The sequence below is a fragment of the Aquarana catesbeiana genome, linkage group LG03, assembly GCF_042186555.1.
Source record: "Aquarana catesbeiana isolate 2022-GZ linkage group LG03, ASM4218655v1, whole genome shotgun sequence".
Classification (NCBI taxonomy): Eukaryota; Metazoa; Chordata; class Amphibia; order Anura; family Ranidae; genus Aquarana; species Aquarana catesbeiana.
The window spans coordinates 31,650,703-31,673,555 of record NC_133326.1 but is presented as its reverse complement, the minus strand read 5'-3'; the positions used below and the strand labels follow the sequence as shown (position 1 = coordinate 31,673,555).

The 22,853-nt window shown below is 42.3% G+C and overlaps 1 protein-coding gene across 1 annotated transcript in view; it reads right to left on the bottom strand.

The window, feature by feature from the left end:
• Nucleotides 1–9,651: 9,651 nt before the first annotated feature.
• The window catches only part of LOC141134418 (uncharacterized), a 114,020-nt gene continuing 100,818 nt past the window's right edge, over nucleotides 9,652–22,853 (bottom strand). The window contains exon 2 of the mRNA XM_073623972.1: nucleotides 9,652–13,348. Within this exon, the coding sequence (XP_073480073.1) occupies nucleotides 11,098–13,206 (2,109 nt within the window). The 5' untranslated portion in view covers nucleotides 13,207–13,348 and the 3' untranslated portion in view covers nucleotides 9,652–11,097. The remainder of the gene's footprint in view (nucleotides 13,349–22,853) is intronic.

Genomic DNA, 22,853 nt, shown 5'->3' with positions numbered 1-22,853 from the left:
CGAAAATCTGACGGACTTTAGATTTGGAACTTGCTTCAAATCTTTACGCTGGACCCAGAAATCCGCTCGTCTGTATGCTAGTCCGACAGACAGAAACCAACGCTAGGGCAGCTATTGGCTACTGGCTATCAACTTCCTTATTTTAGTCCGGTGTACGTCATCACGTACAAATCCATCGAAATTTGGTGTGATCGTGTGTAGACAAGTCCGTTCGTTAAAAAGTCAGTCGGAAGTCCGTCGAAAGTCCGTTGAAAGTCCGTCGGAAAGTGCGTCGGACCTGTCCGGTCGAAAAGTCCACCCGTGTGTACACAGATTTAGTTGTACTAGCAGATTTAAATACACTAACAAATTGAAACCAGACTCCAGACCCCGTCCTTTAGAAGCAGTTACAGCGACAGATTTTATTTTCCTTTTGGTATAAAGGTTTTACATCAATAAATAAAACAAACTATTGTAAGCACCCCTGCCAGTGTTGAATGGTTTATCTCATCCCTGTAACTGATACATTTGCAAGAGTGCTTGTCCTTTTGAAAAACAACAGACTAACTGGCCAGATCACCAGATGAAAATAAAAGAAAGAAAGCCTAAAAAAGGAAACAAATGCAACCATCACATCTAAGAATTAGCAAGCTGCAATATAATAAATATTTGCTTTTGGGTTTAAAGTGTTACTAAACCCACAACAGTAAAATCAGTCTGTATATGCAGCAAAGCATGCTTGTTATACTCACTGTGGAACTCACTAAGGGGTTAATCCTCTGCAAAAAGGCTGTTTTATCCTGTATGCACAGATCCTTCCCTCCTTCACTGTCTATCTGGGGAAGGCCAACTAACACAGGCAGAATAGCCAATCTGCACATGCTCAGTTGTGTCCAGGAGCGGCACGTCCATTAAGGGTGCCTGGGCGCCGCCCCCTCTCTCCACGCCACCTCCTATATGACTAATGGATAGCATGAATCTATCCATGGCCGCTGCTGCCACCCCCTATTCAGGCGTCCGGCCCCTTTCAGTACGCCGGGCGCATGATTTACAGGGGAGGTGCATTTTTCAAGCACCTGATTAGAGCCATAGGCTCTAATAGGCTTACAAATATGTGGGATCGTGGCGCAGAGCATTGCTCATGAGCCCACCCAGGTATTCATTCGCTGCTGTAACAATGATCTGCAATTCGGCCAAACATAAGTGGGTGTGAGACCCGTTTTCTGATTGGCCGAAAAGAGAAGACTCCCAATTGCCGAGAAGGAGGGAGGAAACGGAAGCCAGAGCCGTTGCCTGTGGAGAGCAGGAGAATGGTAGAGCCGCCGCCGAGAGCCCAGGAGAAGTGCTGCATAGATGGAATAAGTGCACCAGTCCCGCCTGCTGATGGACTGACAGAACAACGGGAGGGTGGGTGGTACTGTTTGCCGCCCCCCCCCCAAGGAAAATTACCACCATCCGCCACTGGTTGTGTCTTTTATGCTGGAGAGAACATTTACTTGTTTTCAGAGATAGCCAGGTCACATGATATTGACATCACACATGTGGGCGTGTATACAGGCTGTAGTAGAAATCTCTTCCTTCCTGAACTCTCAGCACTGGAGAAACTGTGCAGTTTATCATGTAACCGTGGTATATAGATCATCCAAAAAGGTATATAGTGGCAATATTTTAATGTAAAAAGAAAATTTATAAGAGCTGCGGGCACTGTGGGGAGGCGGATGAACTATTTTCATATTACTGGGTTTAGTAACACTTTAATATCACTTCAAGAAAGGCTTAGTTGTGCGTTTGGCAGATATCTGTGTGTAGTTATAGGTTATGCAGAAAGCAAGTGTTTGTGCAGAGTGAAAATCAAACACATTCTATTACAGCACAGCAATTCCAACAGCAGGGATGATTCTAGGAACAAAAGTTCTTGTAGCCCCAAAAGCAAATTCAATACACAGAAAACTTCAATACATGTTCATATTTCCAAACTCTAGAAACATTTGCTTCTATTGAGTGAGAACAGACACCTAATGCAGGAGGCTACAGTCTAATCACCAGCTGCTTCTAAACAGATCTCAGAGTCTGTATTGTAGCCATGTACTTCTTGTATCAATATGCTCACTCACAGCATTGTGCAGACTTATTATGTAGTACATTGCTCCTGACCAAAGTATTGTCTCAACAGTTGCTGCTTTGTGGTAAGTATTGTGACATAATGGCCATAATCGTAATATATATATATATAGGGAAAAAGAGAGCAATTGGATATCAGACTTTACAGGCCAGACAAAGAAGCTTGATATTTTAATAAAATGATATGTTGTTCAATAGAAAAAGTTTAAAAGTCATATAACAGTTGTGAAATGAATAAATAAAACCAGATAGTGCTGTTAGATTATATAATGGAAACATGAAATTGAGTGCTGATAGAGCAAATCCTCCTGTGCTGACGAATTTTGCTAGAATTGTTTCGTCAGGGTCTATAAAAGATATGTAGGTGTTTTGCCAGAATTGCTTCATCAGGGCCTATAAAGGATATGTAGCAGGCTCAGACAAAATGATACCGTTTTGTTGTGCAGAAAAGAATAACTAATGTAAAAGTAGAATTTTTCTAAATCGATCCTTTGTCCTGAGGTTTATATGTGTCTGTGAGACTGTGACTTTTGGCACAGTAATTGAGAGTATTTTGTGGGTGCAAGGACTGTGTCATATATGGGCAGTGTATACAGTGACTAGGCAGAGGTTCTGTTTATTATTCCCTTGAGCTCTCTCAGGCCCTTCCCTGGTGGGCGGAATGACATCACACGTCCACCGAGGCACGGAGCTCCGAGCACGAATGCACGGTTCTGGAGTGCGAGGTGCTGCAGCACTCCACACACTCAGAGGGCCAGCGCCATTACAGCAGGGAGCAAAAATATGCTCATATCTTTCTGGGAGTGCACCTTTGCACCCTACTCTGGGGTCGTGATGGAATGACACCCTGCTCACCATTCCAACTAGGGTAATGCGGATGTTATCCCCGCACTAGGGTGAATCTGTCCAGGTATGAACTGGCTGTTCAACTAGGGTACTTGCTGATGGCCACCATTTATTCAGGTATGGTAACCATGCACCTCTTCAGTAATCTCTACTCACCATGAATACTCATGTTAAAGCCTTTTTATTTGATGCTGACTTATCAGTCAGCTAGGCTTTTTTTTTGTTTTTTGCTTCAAAATTCTTTTGAGAAATTGTCAGTGGCTACAGACATAATACCAAGGGAAGAATATTTCTTTAGTTGCATACAAAATAGGGAAGATGGGACCTCCCCTCTCTTCTGTATAAACATATTATTTCTGTTTGAGCCACTCCAACTGTTAGGCGCAATCTTGCCATGTCCATTGTATCTTTCATAATCCCAGTCATGCTTCACATTTTGCCATGCTTTTACTTTTGAACTATAAAGCCAGGCACATTAACCCTCATGGGTATTGCTAACATTTACATATTGTTTATATTGTTTAAATATTGATTGCAATGGGGGCGTGATTTTGTAGATGTGGTTAAAAGTGGGCATAGTCAGTAGGGTTTCTCTGAATTTCATTTTGAAAAATGTGGTCACCTTACCTTAAAGTAAACCTGCGCCCAGGCTATGCACATTAAAGTATGTACAGTACATATTCTGAACAAGCAGTAAAAACACTTAAAAAAAGACCTCTGTAGCTATAAGCCTTGTGGAGAAATTTGCCTTCAAAGTTTACAACAGGTTCAGTGAAATCTTAGCTTCTTTCTGCGGAGAGCAGATCTTGGCAGCCTGCTAGCCCTGGGTCTGAAATCCAACTGTAGAGTCCTCATTGTGAACTTTGAGAAAATTTAAGAACAAATTACTTCCAGATACAAGTAACTAGAGAAGTTAGGGATGGATTGTTTTAAAGCCTTTTTACTGCTTGATACAAAAACAGTGTATTTATTTTTCATAGTCTTGGCAAAGGTGCACTTTAGGCCTGTCTTCACAATCAAATCCAATGCTATTTGACAAGGGGGCTAATTTCCATGAAATCTTCCGATTTTCACTTAAATTGCAAGGACGTGAAAACCCTCAGCTTTGTTTATTCCTAATAAAAAAGACTCAAATTTACCCTTTTGCTACCAGAACTGTAACTATTGTGGCAGCGGCAGCACCGGCATGTGAACAAACTCCCATCCAATATAAAATATGATTGGATAAGCCATTATTATGGGTAAATGCCAAGCCTGAAATATTGAAAACCTGATGGAAAATTTCTGGAATTACTTCTCAAAGAGGTCATCAAATATTTTGCTGATTTACCGCTTATAGAATAAATTGTTGTATTGCTGAAAATAAATAACATGCTTTTTTACTGATTTTCTTTAAATAAACAGAATTTTTTATTTCAGAACCTATCAATGTTTTTTTTTTTTTTAATTGTTTATTTATAACATTTTTATAAAATAGACAATAAAGTAAGAGATAAGTAGGGCATTTCAACATATAGGGAGTATCACATGCACACAGGAATGTGAACTCTCAATGCATGGTGTAGTCTAACATATCAACTTTCTATTTTGGTTTCAGGTACACATATGTACTACATCTCACCATATTGTACAATCAAATTAAAACTTAAAAAAAAAAAAGTAAAACCTTCAAAAAGGGAAAACATTGGAGAAAGAAAAAATAGCTCCGAAGGGGAAAGGGGAGATAGTTACAATCTTTACCGACCCATAGTGTGAGAGGTGTACTGGACTCTTAATTAACGCACCGAATGGATCGGTTTCGGAGAGAACTTAGATACATACCATGCCTTTCAGATCTTATAGAACCTAGGCAATGAACCGTCAATCAATGCTGTCAAATGTTCCATCCTTCGTATGTCTGTCACTGTAGCTAAAAATTGTGGGAAGGTAGGGGGAGATGTGGACAACCAGCATCTGGGTATGACCCGCTTTGCAGCCAATAAAATAAAGGACATAAATCTCCCTGAGGCCTTAGGGATACCTGGTAGAGGAAGACCCAATAGGTAGGGTTGAGAGGTATGGGGGTGTTCAGTAGGTTTTGCAGAAAATCCTGACTCTGGCCCCAAAACAAACTAATAACTGGGCATTCCCAGAATATATGAAAGTGGGTGCCTGTGGATGCTTGGCATCTCCATCATAAACTTGAGGCTTCTAGGTTTCGAGCGTGCAAAATGTCAGGAGTCCTATACCAGAAAACAATCATCTTAAATGCTGTTTCTTTCTGCACAACACGTGAGCTTCTAGATGTGAATTCCCATATTTTCCCCTAATCCTCTAAAGAGATAGGTTGCTGTAAAATATGGGACCATTTTTTCATATATGTGTGAGTGGACTCAGTTAGGGGGAGGGAATCGAATCATGTAGAATTTTGTTTATAGACAAAATTAATTGAGGTTCATAAGGACCATTAGCATAAAGGAGTTCAAAAGTAGTGAGTTGAGGGGCGTGGCGTCCGAGCCCGAAGATGGCCGCTTAGCTTCTGATCTCCGCCAGACCGCCGGGGGAATCCATTTCCATCGGAGCATTCAGAGGTATCATCCGCCTCCATCCGACTCATTAGAGCGTACTATACCACCAGGGATGCCGAGGAGAAGAAAAGAGCCTCCGCCGCAGCTCCGTAAGCTGCCGGGTTACTTCTCCTCCTCAGCGCGGCCTCACCAAAATGGTGCCTGGCCAAGGCACAGGACGGATCAGGCCGCATCCACAATCTATCCAACCGGACGAAGCAGCACCGATCCAGAGAATCTGCATAGCGGATCATCCTCAGAGGCATCCACCCCCACTTCTAGGAGTCCTGCTAAGTCCAGACAAAGGACAACCTCTCCACACGGAAATCAGCTGCAGCAAGATATGGAGGTGAGCGCTCACACTACCTTACGATCTCAGGCCTCAGCAGCCCCAGACCCCATCGCGGGATTTCCTACATCAGGGCAGCCTGTATCAGATACTGTACTCAAAGAGATGCTAATGTCCCTGAGGTCATCTCTACACCAGGACATGCTGCACACAGTACAAAAATGTCAGGCAGAAGTACACTCACTGGGAGAAAGGGTAAACCAGATTGAGTTCACTCTGGACTCACATGCATCCTCTTTTAATAAAATGGTAGATGCTCATACCACTCACTCAGATGAAATTTCCTGGATCAAAGATAAATTATCTGACCTCGAAGATAGATCCAGAAGGAATAATCTCAAAATAAGAGGCATTCCTGAATCCATCCCTGCGATACAACTACCACAATATGTCCAAGAATTATTCACTGCGTTACTTCCCGCAATGTCTGCATTGGAGCACACAGTAGATAGGGTGCACAGAATACCGAAACCGTAATTTTTACCTGATGATGTACCCAGGGATGTCCTGCTACGGTTACATTTTTATAAAGCCAAAGAAACCATATTGGCCTCTTTCCGTAACCCTGATCAGCGCCCACCTCAATATGCCTCTCTACAACTACTCCCTGACCTATCTAGGCATACCCTCCAGAAACGCCGCAATTTAGCCACCATTACTAAAGCGTTACGCAACCATCACATATTACACAAGTGGAAATATCCTGCTAGGCTCTCCATCACACATAATGGCACAACTACCACTGTCTCTACCATGGAAGAGGGTCTTCATATCCTCAGACAATGGGGAATACTGTCGGAAGCACCTCCGTCTCCTATACAAGTCGATACTCCTCCATATATGCAGGCAGACTGGCAGGTGGTGACACGAAAGAGATCTGATAAAAAACCTGCTCAACTGAAAGATCGCTCCTAACCAATTTACTCAATCCTTATGACTACACTCCCCCGGTGAAGGCACACTTGGATATATTTCCAATACCCCTCAATCTTATTGAACAGTGTTTAAGGATCAAGAATCCCCCTGTTGATTCTCCTATCACCCTGTAACCATTCTTTTTTCTTCCCTTAATTTGTTTCGTTATATTTTTTTTTCCATTGTTTTTATGGATCATCAACTACTTACAGAGCCATACCCGACTACACCCTTAAGGAAAGAAACCTGCAACCTTTGCAACCCACTTGTCCGCTCTGAGGGATACTCCAGAAGGGAAGTCACCCTGGAACTAAAGACATCCATCTCTAAGAGACTAGCCATCTCTCACCATAAGTGTGAGTACTATCATCCCTCGACATATAGCATACCTTCCAATCTGTCTCATGCCAGTTAAACTACTTTCCATCAACGCCCATGGCTTAAACCACCCAGCCAAGAGAGCATCCCTTTGGAAAGAAGCTGACTCTTCCCAATGTGATATTCTATGCGCCCAAGAGACACACTTCCTTCATGCAGCCTCACCAAAATGCTCTCATAGAAATTTTCAACACTACTTCTTCTCTAGTATGAATGCGAAAAAGAGAGGTGTTATGGTGGCTATTAAAGACTCTATATCATTTCAACTTCACTCCGAAATATCTGACCCAGCGGGCCGGTACCTTATTATTGTATGTGACATTAACTCCACCCCTTATACTCTTGTGAACGTATATGTTCCCAATACCAAACAAATTACCTTCCTGAACCGATTGATGAAAAAGCTGAAAAAAATCCAACAATGTTCCCTTATAATATGCAGAGACTTTAAAAATTACCCCTGACCCACGTATGGACTCTACCTCAACTCATACCAAAAGATCTCCTTCTCTAACTTTTTTCCTAAGATCTCATGATCTGTTCGATAGCTGGCGCTGCACACATGCTAATGAACGAGACTTCACATTTTATTCTCATAGACATTGCATTTACTCGAGGATCGATCTGGTTCTAATGGACAAGTGGCTGCTTCAAAAAGTAACTCAAATTAAAATCAATAACATCACTTGGTCGGCCCATGCTTCTATCCTCCTGACTCTAGGAGATAAATATCCTACTAACGGGGCATTCATATGGCGTGCCAGCCCTCAAGTAGTACAAACAACAGCCACTAAGAAATTGTTAGAAAACCACTTGTCTGATTACTTCCAGATCAATTCCTCTTCCACAAATGATCCATTTGTACTTTGGAACTCCCATAAGGCGTACATTAGAGGCATATTTATTCAATTAGCCACAAAACTCAAAAAGCAGAGACAGCAGCGGCTTGATACCCTTCTCACAGATATCAAACTCCTCGAAGATCTAGATAAAAAAAATCCTGCACGCCAAGTTAGTAAAAACGGACGGCTCTCCGACACGATCTTAGATTAGAATTGCTTCATTCCTTTGAACAAAAGGAACGACGACTTAAAATGTCATTTTATTCGACTAGCAACAAAGCTGGAAAAGAATTAGCTCGCAAACTACAAGGCCAACGTTTCAAAACTAAAATACCTCACATCATTAACCCCACCTCCAAACAAAAAGTATTTGATCCCCAAAGTATTGCAAATGCATTTAGCAAATACTATGGGTCCCTTTATAACCTTAATCAAGATAGTCATATTGAACATCCGTCACAATCAGCTATAAATGATTTCTTAAAAGATATTAATTTACCTAAACTCTCCACTTCTCAAATTCAAGCCTTGAATTCCCCTTTCTCACTATCTGAGTTAATGAAAGTTATTGACACCCTTCCCACTAATAAGTCACCAGGGCCGGATGGTTTGACAGGGGAATATTACAAGACTTTTAAACACTCTTTAGGGTCATACCTCCTTAAGGTATTTGAAGCCGCTGTTGCCTCATCCTCTTTTCCACCTGAGATGTTAAAAGCATTAATAGTTACGTTGCCTAAACCAGGGAAGACACCGGATGTTCCCCAAAACTTCCAATTTCCTTATTGAATACCGATCTAAAGCTTTATGCTAAAATGATAGCAATGAGACTGATTGACATTCTCCCTACTATAATTGATCCAGATCAATCTGGATTTACCAAGGGCAGACAAACATCTGATGCTACCAGAAGATTGATTGATGTGATCCATGTTGCCAGGAAACTCGGGACGACTTCTCTGCTTCTTGCTCTGGATGCAGAGAAGGCGTTCGATAGAGTACAATGGACATACTGTATTTATCGGCGTATAACACGCACAGGCGTATAACACGCACATTCATTTTAAGAGGGAAGTTTCAGGAAAAAAACTTAAATTTTAAATAAGGAACTTTGAAGCAAAATAAGGATCAGTGCCCATCTGCAGCCTCACCATTGCCATCAATGCAGCCTGATCAATGCCCATCTGCAGCCTCACAAGTGCCATCAATTCAGCCTCATCAGTCCACATCAATGCAGCCTCACCAGTCCACATCAATGCAGCAGCCTCACCATTGCCATCAGTGCAGCCTGATCAATGCCCATCTGCAGCCTAGAGGGGACAGGGAGGGGGTGGGACGAGCGCCGACAGATTACATACAGTGAAAATCTCCTATGATAGACAGAACAGTGGTCCAATGGCGGCCCAGGAGACGGGACTTCCTATTACAGAGGCCACCAAGTAAACAGGATTTTCTCACTGTATGTAATCTGACGGCGCTCGCCCCGCCCCCCCTCCCTGTCCCCTCCAAGGCAGCTAAAATTGAAGTATTGGCGTATAACACGCACACGCCATTTGCACCCAAAAGTGAGTGTTATATGCCAATAAATACAGTATCTCACAATCACACTGGAAAAATTTGGATTCACAGGCCACATACTGTCTGCAATACTATCTCTATATACTTCACCATCAGCCCGAGTATACGCTTCAGGTATGCTATCTAAACCTTCCAAGATCACAAATGGCACCCGCCAGGGATGCCCACTATCCCCCCTCATTTTCAACCTATTAATGGAACCCCTGGCATCCAGTATTAGGCAAAATCCCAATATACAAAGATTTTCCATTAATAATCGCAAACATGTCATAAGCCTCTTCGCAGATGACGTAATCCTTATGTTAAATAATCCGGTGTCTTCCCTACAACATGTTTCTCAACTATTACATGACTATGGTACGGTATCATATTACAAAGTAAACAAAACCAAATCTTATATATTAGATCTTGGCATAGCAGCAAATGATAGAACAACCTTGCAAAACAGATACCCATATGTATGGGATTCCCAAGAAATTACTTACTTAGGAATTAAACTAACATCCCAACCTACACAACTATTTCATGCTAAGTGAGAGGGTAGGGGTCAACTGGTCAACTGGTCAACTGGTCAAGTGCGCCCCCAAACCTTTTCCTTGAGCTCGAGCTGGACTCAGACACCAAGAAGGCCTCTTTAATCGATTGGAAAATGAGTGATATGAACGACACCACACAATTATGTTGGATATCGATAATATGATCCTTTATATTTTTCTCACATGTTATATATGACAACAATTCATTATACATCATTAGGGGCAAACCAAGGGGCGGTCCCTTAGCTTATCCAATCACAAGAGTACAAGTATCACAAGTTACATGGTATATGGCATATATAAAAAGACATTGATATTTCTGCTAAATGACGTGCTTAAAAAGTACCTAACAAAAAAATACCCCAAATTTCCTTATCAAAATATATTTGTCTTAGCTTAATTCCGAGAAAAGGGTGTAATATAGAAATAACCTTTTAAGATACTTTCGATAAGGTGCCGTTTGGCATTAGGCCCAGACTTGCGGTGGGATGTTCTAACTTGTTCCCATACATATTGTGACCACAAATCTTCTGTTTTTGCAGACAGCTCGCTCAATAAAATTTCCACGTAAACATTGTCAAAGCCTTGCATAAAAAAAGCGTTTCACCTATCTTGTATAATAAAAAAAAATTCAGGCCTCTTATCAAAAATATATATAGTGAACCAAGTGAACCAAAGTGCAGCCATTTTCCTTACAATCCCTCCTTTGATCAGGGAGGATTTCATTCTCCCTGATCATTAATTCCCTAATGTTTGGAGTACCAGGTATGTTCTGTGTAGAACATAGCCGTGGCTTCCTCTGGCTCAATGTAGAGGGGGTCAATGTAGAACATGGCCATAGTTTCCTTGAGCTCAGAGTCCGGTTTAATTTTTGCTGAAATGTCAGGGACTTTACTAGTAATATAAAATAGGAATTTGATAGTGGCATAAATGGCGATACCCAGGAGTACTATCATGATCAATATCATGCCTGCCTTTTTAAAGAAACCCATTACACTATCCCAAAATTATCCGAACCACCCCCCAATTCCTGAAAGTGGGTTCCAAGAGTCTCCCAGTCTCCTCATTTGTGTCTGCAACTTTGCTCTCTCCTCCTGGTGTCCTTTAATTATATCATAATAATCTGGTACCTCTAAATCTTCACTGGGTTTGGTTAAGTTGTTCATATATGTGCAACATAGGCTTTTATCCCCTGTCACATCACATAGTCCTGTCAGTACCATCATCATCCTCTCTTGACGCTGCTTGATTATTTCTTGTTCAAACAGGATTTTCCTCAATTCCTCATTGATGAAGCCCACATCAGCTGATGTTTTATTCATCCAGGAACCTACTAGTTCCCCAAACTCATCTACTTTTGTTAGTGCATTGTACATGCCTGCCCCTCCCATGGAAGCAAATACCTTGTCCCACCAGGTTGTGACCTCTCTTTTGTGCCTCCCAAACTCTAAATGACCATGGGTTGGTATCATCTCAACAGGGGAGTCCCCTGGAGTAGCACCCATGAAAGGAATCATTTCTACCAGGGTGCACCATCCTGAGGTCTTTCTATCGAGGGGGTATGGGATGGTAGTGTGGCACCAAAGACCGCAGCACACCATCCATCCGTGGGGCATATGAGGGGCGGGTACATCCCCAGATGAATGTAGGTTGAACCTTAATCCCACTAGGCACATCCAGTCCCCTATGGAGGGTGCCTCATCCTCCCGCTCCTCCATCCATGAACTATTCATATGTGTGCTGATAAGCCAGGATTCTGTGACCGAGCTATTCCCTTTCATACAATTTGAAATACTGTAGGAGGACATATTCCCAATGCGTTCATTAGGGTCTGTTATGTTGTGTGTGAGAAGTCCCTCTATATCTAGTGTCCCATTGGCTATGAGCCCCAAATCCACCAGTGTAAAATTAACTACTGTGTCTCTGCAAAATCTACCGTTATACAAGTCTTTACCTGCTCCATTAAGAAAACAAAATTGTGGACTCCTTGTGTATCCTGTAAAGAGAAGGGGTTTACTATTGGTTGTGATGCTCTCAGGGGGAATGGGTTGAGTGATGTTTAGCAGCTGTTCTAGGGTCACTGGCCTTCCAACCATAGGAACTGAGTGTCGGCCAGTTCCCATATGGGAACAAACCCAGCATTCTGAGTAATTCTGCTTTCTTGCGAAAGCATGCATCATTATGAAATGATGAGGAATTGAGTCTGGTACTGAATAAGTTTCAGGATCTAGCTGTGCCCTATTATTAATACTTCTAAAGTCTGGTCTTAGGAGTTCCCTTCTGGATTCTAGAAATTGGAATTCTGATTTGGGGGCCTTTTTCATACTAGTATCATTTAATGGTGCAAAGGGAGCGTAGTTTGATCTTTTATTTTGAATAACTTGGCTGATTCCTATATCTCTGAGTTTGGCCTTTTTAAACTTGGACACCAGGCTCTGACTTGGTTTATGATTGGGATTCATACACCAAGTCCTTTCTACTCCCTTATATTTGGCTGTAAAGACAATGGCTGCTATGTGACAATTCCCATCCCTCCTTTGAATATGATACCCCGTAATGGCTTGAGATTGGGCCTTGGACATCTGGCCGGCTATCTGAGTGCAGCAGGGATAAATAGAATTTCCCATAAAACCTCGCCGAGTACGGTTAGTATAATTAGAGGGGAGCTGAAAATTACAACTGTTAGTCATCCAACATACAAAGGTAATTATCAGAATAATCTTAAAAGTAACCAGGATGGCAAAGACTAAAATTATTTGAGTGGTACATTTCCAGAGCTGTTCAGGTGGGTCCTGGGAACCTTGGGGAAATACCTGAACATCTACTACTCGAAAGTCATTAGGTCTAAGGTTTCTGGGGCTCCTGAGTCCTCTAGGGAGGGTGCTGCAGGGGGTTTGCTTATGGTTTCTAGGGATTGGGGGGGGGTTGAGGGGCCTTTGGGGGGGATTGGGGGGCTTTCGGGTGGAGATAGTAGAGGGCTTGGGCAGGGGTTTGAGTTCAATGTCTCTTTCTTTTGTGGTCCTTGGCTTGCTTCTAGGCTTGGTTTCTTTTTCTTTCGTGGTCCTTGGCTTGCTTCCAGGCTTGGTGCTTTCTTTATCCTTGATGTGTGGATCCATTGTGGTCCTTGGTCTGTGAGGATGGCAGTTCGGGTTGCTTTGAGTACTTCAAATGGTCCTTGGTAGATGGGCCCTGGTACCTTCCTTGCTGCAAACTGCTTTATCAAGACTTTGTCACCGGGTATGAAGGGGTGTGTAGGTTCTGTGGAAAGAGGAGGAAAAGTGACAGCTACCTTGTCATAGTTTTCAGTAAGACTACTTACCAAATGTTTCACGTGCTCTTCCTGTAAGGAATAAAGATTAACCTCCTCTCCCTCAATTGCTTTCTTTTGGGCCGGCCTTCCCATTAGTATTTCATATGGGGATAAGCCTGTCCTACTGTGTTGGGTGGTTCTTATATGGAAGAGGACCCCTGGCAGGTATTTTAGCCAGTCCTTTATGGTACCGTTAGTAGCCTTTTTTAATTTGTCCTTGATTGTTCTATTCATTCTTTCCATTACCCCTGAACTCTGTGGGTGGTATGGGATGTGTAGCTTCCACTGTATCCCTAATACTCTTGTCAATTCTTTCACCAGTTTTGAAGTAAATGCTGGACCTTGGTCAGAGTATATGGTGGTAGGAAGTCCGTATCGACTGATCCAATGATTGATCAGACACCGGGCTGCAATGCCTGCGGTTTCCCCTGTAACGGGTATTGCCTCTGGCCAAACTGAAAATTTGTCCACCATCACGCACAAATATTTGAGGTTACCTCTCTGCCTGGGCATATGTGTGAAGTCTATCTGTAAGTCTTGTAGTGGGCCTAATGGTGGTGGCAAATGTCCATGTTTCCCATGTTGGGGGCCCTGAACATTGTTCTGAGCACAAGTCAGACAGGAGGAGACAAGCTGTTGTACTAATTCATATGCCTTGCGTGTGCTAAAACAGTCTTCATACTTTTTTAAGAGTGGTCTGGGTCCTATATGTCCTGGGCCGTGGAGATAAGACAGCAATAGGGGCGCTGCTGCTCTAGGTATTCCTATGACTCCCTCCTTGTTTGTCCAGAGACCTGTAGGGTCTCTGGTCAAACCTGAATCGCTCCAGTAGTCCAGGTCATCAGCCGATGCCTGTTTTTGCAAGAGTGCAGATGTGTGTTGGAACGAGGGGGTGTTAAAGTCATTCTGGAATAATAGGAGCTTTGTGTCATGTGGTTGTGGCTGTCTTTCTGCTGCAGCTTTTGCTAATCTGTCTGCTAGAGCGTTTCCCTGTGACTCTAGGGATCCGTCAGTGGCATGTCCCTTAACTTTGACAATGTTTAATTTATCGGGCTGTTGTATTGCATTAATTAGATCGTACACATAACCACTGTTATTTATTTTTTTGTTATCTGCGATGCGGAATCCGCGCCTAAACCAGATCATACAATAATCGTGCGCAACCCCGAATGCGTACCTGCTGTCTGTGTAAATGTTCACCTTTTTTCCTTTGTGTATTAAACATGCCCTGGTGAGTGCATACAGCTCAGCTTGTTGTGCTGAGGTTGCGCCAGTAAGGTAACCATCTTCTAGAATGAGATCCGGTAGCATTACCACCGAATAGCCTGTTTTGATTATCTGCTGGACGTGTGCAGCTACCATCTATAAAGACGTTAGGGTAGTCTGGATTAGGCAGATCAGTGAGATCTCTTCGAGGTGCTGTGACAGTGAGAAGTTCTTGTGTACAGTCATGACGGTTTTGGGGAGTGACTGGGAGTTTTAGCAGAGCGTGTAAGAGTTTGATTGCCGGTGTTACTTCAGCACAGCTTTTGACAGTTAAGTTGTACGTGTTTGTAAGAATGATTTCATACCCTGATGAACGTTGTGTAGTCATGTGTTGGGTGTTCATGTTTTGTAACAAATGGAGGACACTGTGTGATGTGTATAGGGTGGTTGGAGTCCCTAGAGTGATCATTTGTGCTTCTTTTACGGTCATTGCACAGGCTGCCAGCGCTTGTAAGCAGCCCGGCATCCCTTGGACTGTCACTGGTAGTTTTTTTGAGATGTAGGCTACGGGGCGGTAGTGGGTGCCATGCATTTGGGCTAAAACTGCAGCAAAGGCATGACCCCTGACCACACAGTATAGGGCATAGGGCTTTTCATAATTTGGCAAGCCAAGGGCCGGAGCCGAGGCCAGTGATTTCAAAAGAATTTGAAAGGCTTCAGTCATTTCTGGGGTGTATGTGATCAGCTTCGGTGCCTGTGCTGTTGTAGCCTGCCTTAGCAGAGAGTCATAGTAGGAACAATCAGGTATCCACTGCCTGCAGTATACTATTGAACCTAGGAAGGACAATAGTGACGCTTTGTCCTTTGGTGGGCTGAGACAAGTGAGGGCTTCGACCCGTTTTGGAGACACCATCCGTGTTCCCTCTGCAATGACGCACCCCAGGTACTCTACCTGCTCTTGGGCCCACTGAATCTTCTTTCTCGATGCCAGGTGACCCTTGAGTGCTAGGTGCGACATCAGACTCTCGGAATCGACCTCACATTGTGCCCTGCTTTCACTACATATCAGTAGATCATCAACATACTGCAAGAGTGTGGATTTCATTGGGGGGACCCAGTCATCCAAGGTGGCTTTAAGCACCATTGAGAAGGCGGCCGGACTGTCCACATAACCTTGCGGAAGCCTGGTCCAGGTTAGCTGCTGGCCAATGGCCTGTTCGGTGGACCATGTGAAAGAAAAGATATCTTGGAAGTCCTCATGCACTTCTATACTGAAAAATGCGTTTGACAGGTCTAGTACCGTGTATATGGAGGACCGTGCATGAATATCCCTGCAATATCTGCCACTAGTGGGGGTAAGGGTTGTATACTTTTGTTGACTACCCTAAGATCCTGCACCATCCTCCATTCCCCCGTTAGCCTTCCTTACTGGATTAACTGGTGTGTTCCAGGGACTAATGATAGGCCTTAGAATACCTAATCCTAGGTATTCTTCTATCAGGGGCTGAAGTCCCATGATCTTTTCTTTTGGCAAAGGGTATTGTTTCTGAAATGTGGGTACCGTGTTTGGTTTGAAGGTGGGTACATATGGTGTACAAGGTATGTGTCCTACATCAGTTTTGGACTTTGCCCAGATGGGATGTGTTTCTAAGTATGTAGGAACTGACATGAAGTAACACAGAAAAGCTTGTCTTTTTGGCATCTGTAAATCACAGTGAGGGGATTTGGCAGTAATCCCTCCTTCTGCTGTAAAAGTTATATTCAGTTTCAATTTAGACATTAGGTCCCTGCCCATTAGGCATAGGGGACATTGTGGTAGTATTGCAAACTTAGATTTGGTTAACACTCTGTTCTCCAAGTCACAGACCTCTAGGAGAGGTGTAATTTTGTGTACCACATCAGTTCCATTGATCCCTATAGAGCAACCCTCCGTACAATCTTCACATAAAAATTTCTCATTGTTTAGGCAACTTGTTGTGGCCCCTGAATCAAGCATTAGGTTGACCACTTGACCCTTGATCTTAAGGGTCACTTGTGGTAAGATTTTCCAATGATCTGTAAACATGTGAAGTACCAGGGCTGGAACCTGCTCTGGGCATCCCTATTGTCTAAATGGGTTATTGTTTGAGTGTCCAGAATTACCTGGCCAATTCATTTGGACCCTCTGCGGGGTATTGGTGTTTGTTTGGTTGGGTTGGTCATTTCTAGGGTTTGGTCTAGTCTGACTATGTGTCCTGTCTGAATTGTATCCTCTACCCCGTCCCCTTTGAGGTGGGCCATTACCTCGTCTGGGTCTGTAACCTCTCCTACGTGGGCAGTCTGATTTCCAATGTGATAGGTCCCCACAATTGAAACAACCCTGGTCAGTTTGTTGAATATTATCTCTGTTTTGGTATTGTTGTCTGTATGCATAAGTGGGCATTGGAAGAGAAGTACACATCGGTGTGATTTCTTGTTTTATGGCAGAGTCCTCCACTATTGTAAAGAGTCCTCCTTTTGAATTAAAGCCACCAGATGCTGCCCTTGTTTGTATGTCTTCCACAAATACCTTTGCTGCCTGTGTCGCCCAGTTAGTGTTTACCAGTTTTATAATTTGGGCCGACTTGGGGTCCCCATTGTTCATTGCCGTACTGACAAATAAGGGGTCACTGTCTATTCCACATGATACATAAATTTTATACAATCGTATGACAAAGGAATGAAAAGATTCCCCCGGCAACTGTTTACACGAGATTAGATCATTGATTGGCGTTTCAGGTCTATAAGCCTTCCTCCAGGCAGCCAACAATGATGCCCAAAATTGTTCCTAATCCTCCCCCCGCTTGATATAGTTTACTTTCAGTTACCCATGCGTTTATTGTAATCTCGGCTGTACTGTTAGGATCTACTGCATTAATGATAATCTGTAGATCCTCCGCTGACATTCTTCCACCCAAGCAGTATCTTTTTAAAAAATTAACTGCTTGTTTTGGATCCTTATTAGGCTTGGGGCAAGTGTCTTTTATTTCTTTAATTGTTCCCAAGGGTAGAGGGATTTGAACTTGAGTAGTGCCCATGGTGATGAGGTGGAACATTGCTTGGGCACTATTTTCAGGGGTTTGGGCTTGGGACGTTGTCTTGGGTTCAGCTAAAAAGGCAACGGTTTCTGTTACCACCGTGGGAAGTGATGCCGTGTCTACTGCCTCGGGTACTTGTGCTTCTGCATTTTTTGTATCGCTGTCCTCGTCCTCTGAAGATTCTTATTCTTCTGTCAATTCACTGTCACTCTCGTCTGCCCCATGTTTGCTAATTATGTCCTGATATTTCTGTTTTGCCGCTCGAGTAATCATTTGACCTTCCTCGTCTATTTCCCGTAATATTTTTTCTGAATCTCTTAGTAACCTTTTTATTTCGTTCTGTCTTGTCCTTTTTTGTTTCTTATGTTCTACCTTGGTTCTAGCTATCTCTAGGTGTTTATCTACTGTTGTGGATAGCTTATCCATGGTTGTAACATATTCTTTAATTGCTAGCCTCTGATTTTCTTGTTCTTCTAACCAATGAGTACCCTTTTCCTCAGCTATCGCCAAAAATCCCCCCAGCATTAGTTCTAAGGAGGGATATAATTTATTTTTCTGTTTATCTGTTTTAGTTGTTTCTATGGGGGTCTCATTATTCACTAGTTTAATTGTTTCTATGGGAGTCTCTGCATTTTCTGGGTTAATTGTTTCTATGGGGGTCTCAGGGTTCCCAGGTCCCTCCTTAGGATGGTCAATTTTGGGAAACACATAAGGAGGCGGGGCGGAATAGGAATCATAAAAAGGATTACAAGGCTTTGGAGCGTCTACAGGTGGATCAGGTGCTGTGGGAAAACGTAAGGGGTTTTTGTATATAGTCTATGGGAATTTCTTTTTATAGTCCTTCAGTGCTTTAGACCATATTTTATAACACTCTTTCATGTAATCATTGTTAGAAGGAAATGGTGGATAATTATACTGTTTGTGTTGCCCACACATTTTAGTAACTTCTTCCCAATCATTCTGGCTACAAGGGCCATAAGGAGTTAATCCCGAAATTTGCAGACTATGTGCCCGTTTTAGTACATGTGCCCAAAATGGATCAGTATAATATTTTCCACAGTTTCCAGACACGAAATCAATTGGGGTGGGTTGTTCTGACTTACCACCAGAACTTGCCTTTTCCAATTGATTTCCCATTATTTATACAAGTCTCTATGATCACAGACCAACAATGAATTAGGACAGACAGTATAAGGTTGTTTATAGTAATTTTCAATCAGACTTCTGACACCAGCTACTGTCAAATTTGGTTTTAAAGGAACCTGATTATGAATATTGAACCTTAAAGTCAAAACCCTTGGATATCCTTTTTCAAAATAAGGTCCTTTTCCAATTCTATTAACGTAACCACGTGGACAAGTTGCTGTCAATCTTGTCCTAAATCCTTCATACACAAACAACAATCCAAGACAACAATTATCGCAGCGTCCTGCGTGAAATCTCTCACTTTTGGTGGCCACCTTAAGTTTATCGGACATAACTCAATACAACATAATACAACATAGACGTTCTTGATGTCCAGTCCTATTTCTTAGTAAAATATTTACAATATTCTACCAGTCCTGGCCAACCTAGCAGGGACACTTATACAATTATTTTCCTATTATATTTTGACGAGCTACTTGACCTTACCAGATCCGACCTTACATATTCTGAAGTCCAGTCAAGCACAAGAAAACCACCTTGCAAAAGAAATTTAAAGAGACCTTACCTTTTTGGCTTTGGCCAAAATTCTTTTGGCTTTGGCTTTGATCACCAGACTTCATAATATGTACCCCACTTCTGGTACCATCTGAGAGGGTAGGGGTCAACTGGTCAAGTGCGCCCTGGTACCAGGAGTGGGGTGGGATGGTACCAGGAGTGCAGTGGGATGTTCTAACTTGTTCCCATACATATTGTGACCGCAAATCTTCTGTTTTTGCAGACAGCTCGCTCAATAAAATTTCCACTTAAACATTGTCAAAGCCTTGCATAAAAAAAGCGTTTCACCTATCTTGTATAATAAAAAAAAATGCAGACCTCTTATCAAAAATATATATAGTGAACCAAGTGAACCAAAGTGCAGCCATTTTCCTTACACTAACTACCTCCCGTTGATATGTTCATTAAGCGAGGGTCTCCAGTCCATAAGCAAACACACATTGTCATGATCAGGCAGGTTGGCCGCCTTTAAAATGCAAATTCTGCCGCAAGTACTCTACATATATCGTACAGTTCCCATTCCAGTCCCCCGACAATACTTTCACACTTTACAATCCATACTTTCTAGACATCTATGGGAAGGTAAAAAAGCTAGAAGCGCTCTATCCAAACTCCGCAAAACAAAAACAGCAGGCGGGGTTGGCCTACCGATATTTGCTGACTATCATCTAGCTGCAATCCTGGCACAACTAAGAGGGTGTTTTCCCCATCACCAATCACCACTTTGGTGCAGTATTGAACAATCTATAATACCAGGAGGTAACCTCTATGACTATATTTTGGCTTATCTGCATCTTAAATCAAAACCTTCTGACCTCCCTCTCCCGACTCTAGCAACACTAAACTCATGGAAGTCCTTGATAAATACCAAATCTAGATCATCTCCTACCATATCTCTGTCAATCCCTTTATCAACCTTGGCTCTATTGATCCCAGACATGCCCTTGAATAAATGGATAGCGAAGAGAATAAAATGGGTTTCGGAGCTACACTCTGGCACTAACGTAAGATCGTTTGCCGACTTACAATCGTCACACGACCTACCTAGCTCAGAACGATTTCAGCATTTCAGAATTGCTTCCTATCTCAAAAAATATGACATCAAATACAACTTATTCTGGCAGATTCATGTCTACCTTACTGCCAAAACACCTCGTAAAGGAGGTATCTTATTATTTTATAATTATCTCCATGATAAAAAAGTATTCGCTAAAACGAACTCCATGCCAGCATGAGAAAGGAACCTCAACGACTCCTTTTCTCCACAACAATGGCACATGGCTTTGCAACACATCCACTCAGCAACCAAAAGCACCAACCTATGGGAACTCTCACATAAAATTACACAATGTTGGTATTTAACATCCTATCGTTTAGCTAAATTTGACCGCTCTACACCTCCCACCTGTTGGCGGAACTGTGGGCAACCGCCGGGCACTATATATCACATCCTATGGGGATGTGAACACCTGACCTCATATTGGTCCCACATCTTCAAAATCCTATGTCAAACAACAGACCTACACATACACAACTCCGCTTCCTTAGCTATCCTAAACATAGGCATAGAAAATATCCCACCACTACATAGACAATTTTCTATTCACTTATTCCTAGCAGCCAAACTAGTGATACTAAGAAAATGGAGATCTTTAAACCCTCCAGTGATAGATGAGGCTGTAACTACATTGTCTTTGCATTACACATATGAGAAGATGCTAGCATTCATCAGTGGAAATTATGACAAATTTCTTCCGCGATGGCAACGCTGGATAAATTGGTATGACACTCATCGTAAATGAATATAATATCACTTACTATCACTAGGGCGAACTATCTCATGATTTTCTGTTTTTTTTTTTAAGATTCATATCCTTCCTTTTCCTTATGGCCTCTGAATTGATCCTGTATAATATATATATTAGTTACTTTTTACCTGTTATGAGCTATACGCTCTTGTTACATGAATGCTAACAGATATAAACTGGTTAATACTGCTGATGACCTATAGGCATGTAGAGGCTGTACCTCCACTGGGTCACAGTTAGTTCCCAAATGGGGTGACTAGTGGAGGAGTATAGTCTCTCCTGCCTTACTCTTACTTCTCATAATTCAGGGAATTGTATTAAGACTGCAAGGTTATATGAATCTGTTAGCCTCTATTGTTTATATTTCGGTTTACGATATCTACTGCTATATGTAAACATGATTTATATCTTTGTAAACTGACAAAACTTGAATAAAAATTATTGAAAAAAAAAAAAAAAGTAGTGAGTTTATCCAGACACAGTGAGGGAGATTTTATAGAGAAATAATGTTTAAATTGCAAGTAGGAATAAAAAAGTGTCTTAGGGACCTGGTGTTTAGCTTGGATCTGAAAAAGACATAAATCTACTTGTCACTGGGTTCACAAGGTGTCAAAGCTGGAAAACCCCTGCCTGAGTCCAAGGTAGCATCCGCTCGTAGGATAAACTATCGTGAATATCTGGGTAAAGAGCACTTTTGGAAAAAGGAGGACAAAGGGAGGAAAGGGAAAACCGTTCTGAGCATCTCTTCCATATGGATAACATGAATAACATTGGGATTCGGCATATGGATCTCAATTGTGGCATATGTTTACTCGAGGAAGGCCACAACAAGTAGCATGGATGGACCGGGGAGGTAATCTCCATTTCGATTTTTGCACATCTATTTGGGGCCTTCCTAGATGTCCAAGATGTCAGTACCCGCAAATGAGATGCATAATAATATTTAATGATGTCTGGAGCAGCTAAACCCCCCTTAGTTCTTAGAGCATAGATCACTGAACTCGCGATGTGATGGGAGGCATTATTCCATACAAAGCGTAGGCACTTCCATTGGAGAGCCTTTAGATGTGAAATTGGGATTGCCACTGGGGGCGTCTCAAATAAATAAAGAAGTTTGGGAAGTATGGACATCTTGAAAACATTAATTCTTCCAAGAAGCAACAAAGGGAGGACGGTCCATTGATTTAATAGTTGGGTAATTTCCATGAACATCAGGGGGAATTGGCATGATAGAGAGTAGAGTAAGAGGGGGTGATGTGGATGCCCAGATATTTAAGGGAATGAGCACACCAGTGGTATTTAAAATTATAGGTAGGGCTTCTGTTCTGAACAAATTAATTTTAAACCTTGATATAGGGTTTAGCACCTAAAAGATGCTAGGGTATCATGTAGAGAAGGTAGTGAAATGTGGAGATTGGTGAGCGTTAGCAGGATATCATCGGCAAAGAGTGACATCTAATAATCTTGCTGTTGCAGCAAAACCCCCACGGATGTCTGGATGAGACCTAATGGCCTCAGCCAAAGGCTCCAGAATTAAAATAAAAAGCAAAGGCAACAAAGGGCAACCCTGTCTGGTACCGTTACTTAGGGAGAAAGGCTGCGACAGATGAGAGGACAGCTGGAATGGGGAAGAGGGATGTGACTATAGAGCCTTTAAAGCATTAATGAAAGAGCCTGAAAAC